The 1665-nt window shown below is 50.5% G+C and overlaps 1 protein-coding gene across 1 annotated transcript; it reads right to left on the reverse strand.

The window, feature by feature from the left end:
• Window positions 1-835: 835 nt before the first annotated feature.
• PPTG_23320 (hypothetical protein) lies at window positions 836-1430 on the reverse strand. Its single transcript, XM_008909858.1, has one exon. The coding sequence runs from the start codon at window positions 1277-1279 to the stop codon at window positions 929-931; it is 351 nt and encodes a 116-aa protein (XP_008908106.1). The 5' UTR covers window positions 1280-1430; the 3' UTR covers window positions 836-928.
• Window positions 1431-1665: the final 235 nt, after the last annotated feature.

Here is a 1665-nt window from a genome sequence, read left to right on the forward strand (position 1 = left end):
TTCTACGGCAAGAAGGAGTAGTTAGGCCAGCACGATAGCCGTAGGTCGCACGTAGGACGCATACAAGATTAACAAGTTGTTCGTCATTATTACAACACTGATTATTGTATTTCGGTGGAATGGAATGAAGGAAGGTAAACAAAGAACACTTCATGAACGTTTTCGTAGATCTGGGGAACGTTTTCTTAGATCTAGGAACAAACGCAACAAGTATCGTGTGGGGTGTGCAACAGAAGCACAGCAAACAGTTTGTGAAGACCCTGTTGCGAAGTCAGGACTAAATACTGGGCAATATAATAACGTGAGGATAGAAAGACTGCGCTCATGAGTACGTAGTCATGAGACTTGAGTAACTTTTAGTCTTCGAAGCCTTGCCGTAGTATACAGCATATTTAAATACATCGAATGTAGGTACAACGAGGCCTGCTTCTACTTGGCGTTGACACAACTGGTAGGGGTTCATGACGTCACCGGCGCCTTGCATTGCTGCAAACAAGCACGAGTTGACAAACGCCTCGAGCCAATCCAGCGCCGCCACGCCAGTAAAGCGTGAAGAAAGGGAGTTCCGGTGCCAATTCAGAAAGTGACGCTGCAGTCTCGCTTTTGGCTCCCAGTCACTTGGCCAGTGGTTATCCAACGCGTGTGAGCAAGACGCTTGCTTGCCGGTCCAATTGGCTCGCCTCTGCAAGCGAATCTCGGAACTCCGCAGCTTGCCTCCACAGAGCAGCGGACCTGCTGGACGATATACCGGTAATCAAACACGCAGTTGCTAAATCAAGGGGGGACCTGTAATCAACATGAAACACCAATATCTTAAAAATTGTAAGACATGGTACATTGAATGTGATTGAAGTACCCTAATCAGCAACCCTTAAACACGCAGACGCCAGGGTGATGGGCACTGAGTAGGACCCTCTTGCACTTTTCCTCATTCCCCAATTTGCCCCTTGGCAATCAAGTCCCAAGACCAAAAGAGCCCAAGAAGATGACAATCGAGAACATTGACACCACTCGCCAGCAGATGAAGTCCTACTGGACGGAGCACAGCTCCAACACGGACATTGAGACCATGATGCTCGACTCGAACGCCAAGGTCCTCCACGAGCGTGAGATGCCCGAGATCATGGAGCGCGCCCCCTCCATGGAGAACAAGGACGTGCTGGAGCTGGCCGCCGGAATCGGCCGCTTCACGTCCATCATCGGCAAGAGCGCCAAGAGCCTCACGGCCGTCGAGTTCATCGAAGACTTCCACAAAGCCAACGTCGCCACCAACGGCCATCTGGACAACGTCACGTTCCTCTGTAAAGACGTCGTCAACCTCGAGGCTGAGCCCAACTCCTACGACGTCATCTTTTCCAACTGGCTATTCATGTATCTGGGAGACGAAGAGGTGAAAAACTTCGCCAAAAAGGCCATTAAATGGCTGCGTCCCGGTGGCAAACTTTTCTTCCGAGAGTCCTGCTTTAGACAATCGGGAGACGTGAAGCGCAACACGAACCCGACGCACTACCGTCATCCCTCGTTCTACGTGGGAGCCTTTGGCTCTGTGGTATCAAAAGAGGAGAACGAAAGCCTTGGTTATTTCAACCTTGAGTCGTCGGGCAGTGTCGCAGTCTACCGTAAAGTCAAGAAGAACAACGGGCAGGTCTTCTTCAGCTACACAAA

The sequence above is a fragment of the Phytophthora parasitica genome (genome assembly GCF_000247585.1).
Source record: "Phytophthora parasitica INRA-310 unplaced genomic scaffold supercont2.35, whole genome shotgun sequence".
Lineage (NCBI taxonomy): Eukaryota > Oomycota > Peronosporomycetes > Peronosporales > Peronosporaceae > Phytophthora > Phytophthora nicotianae.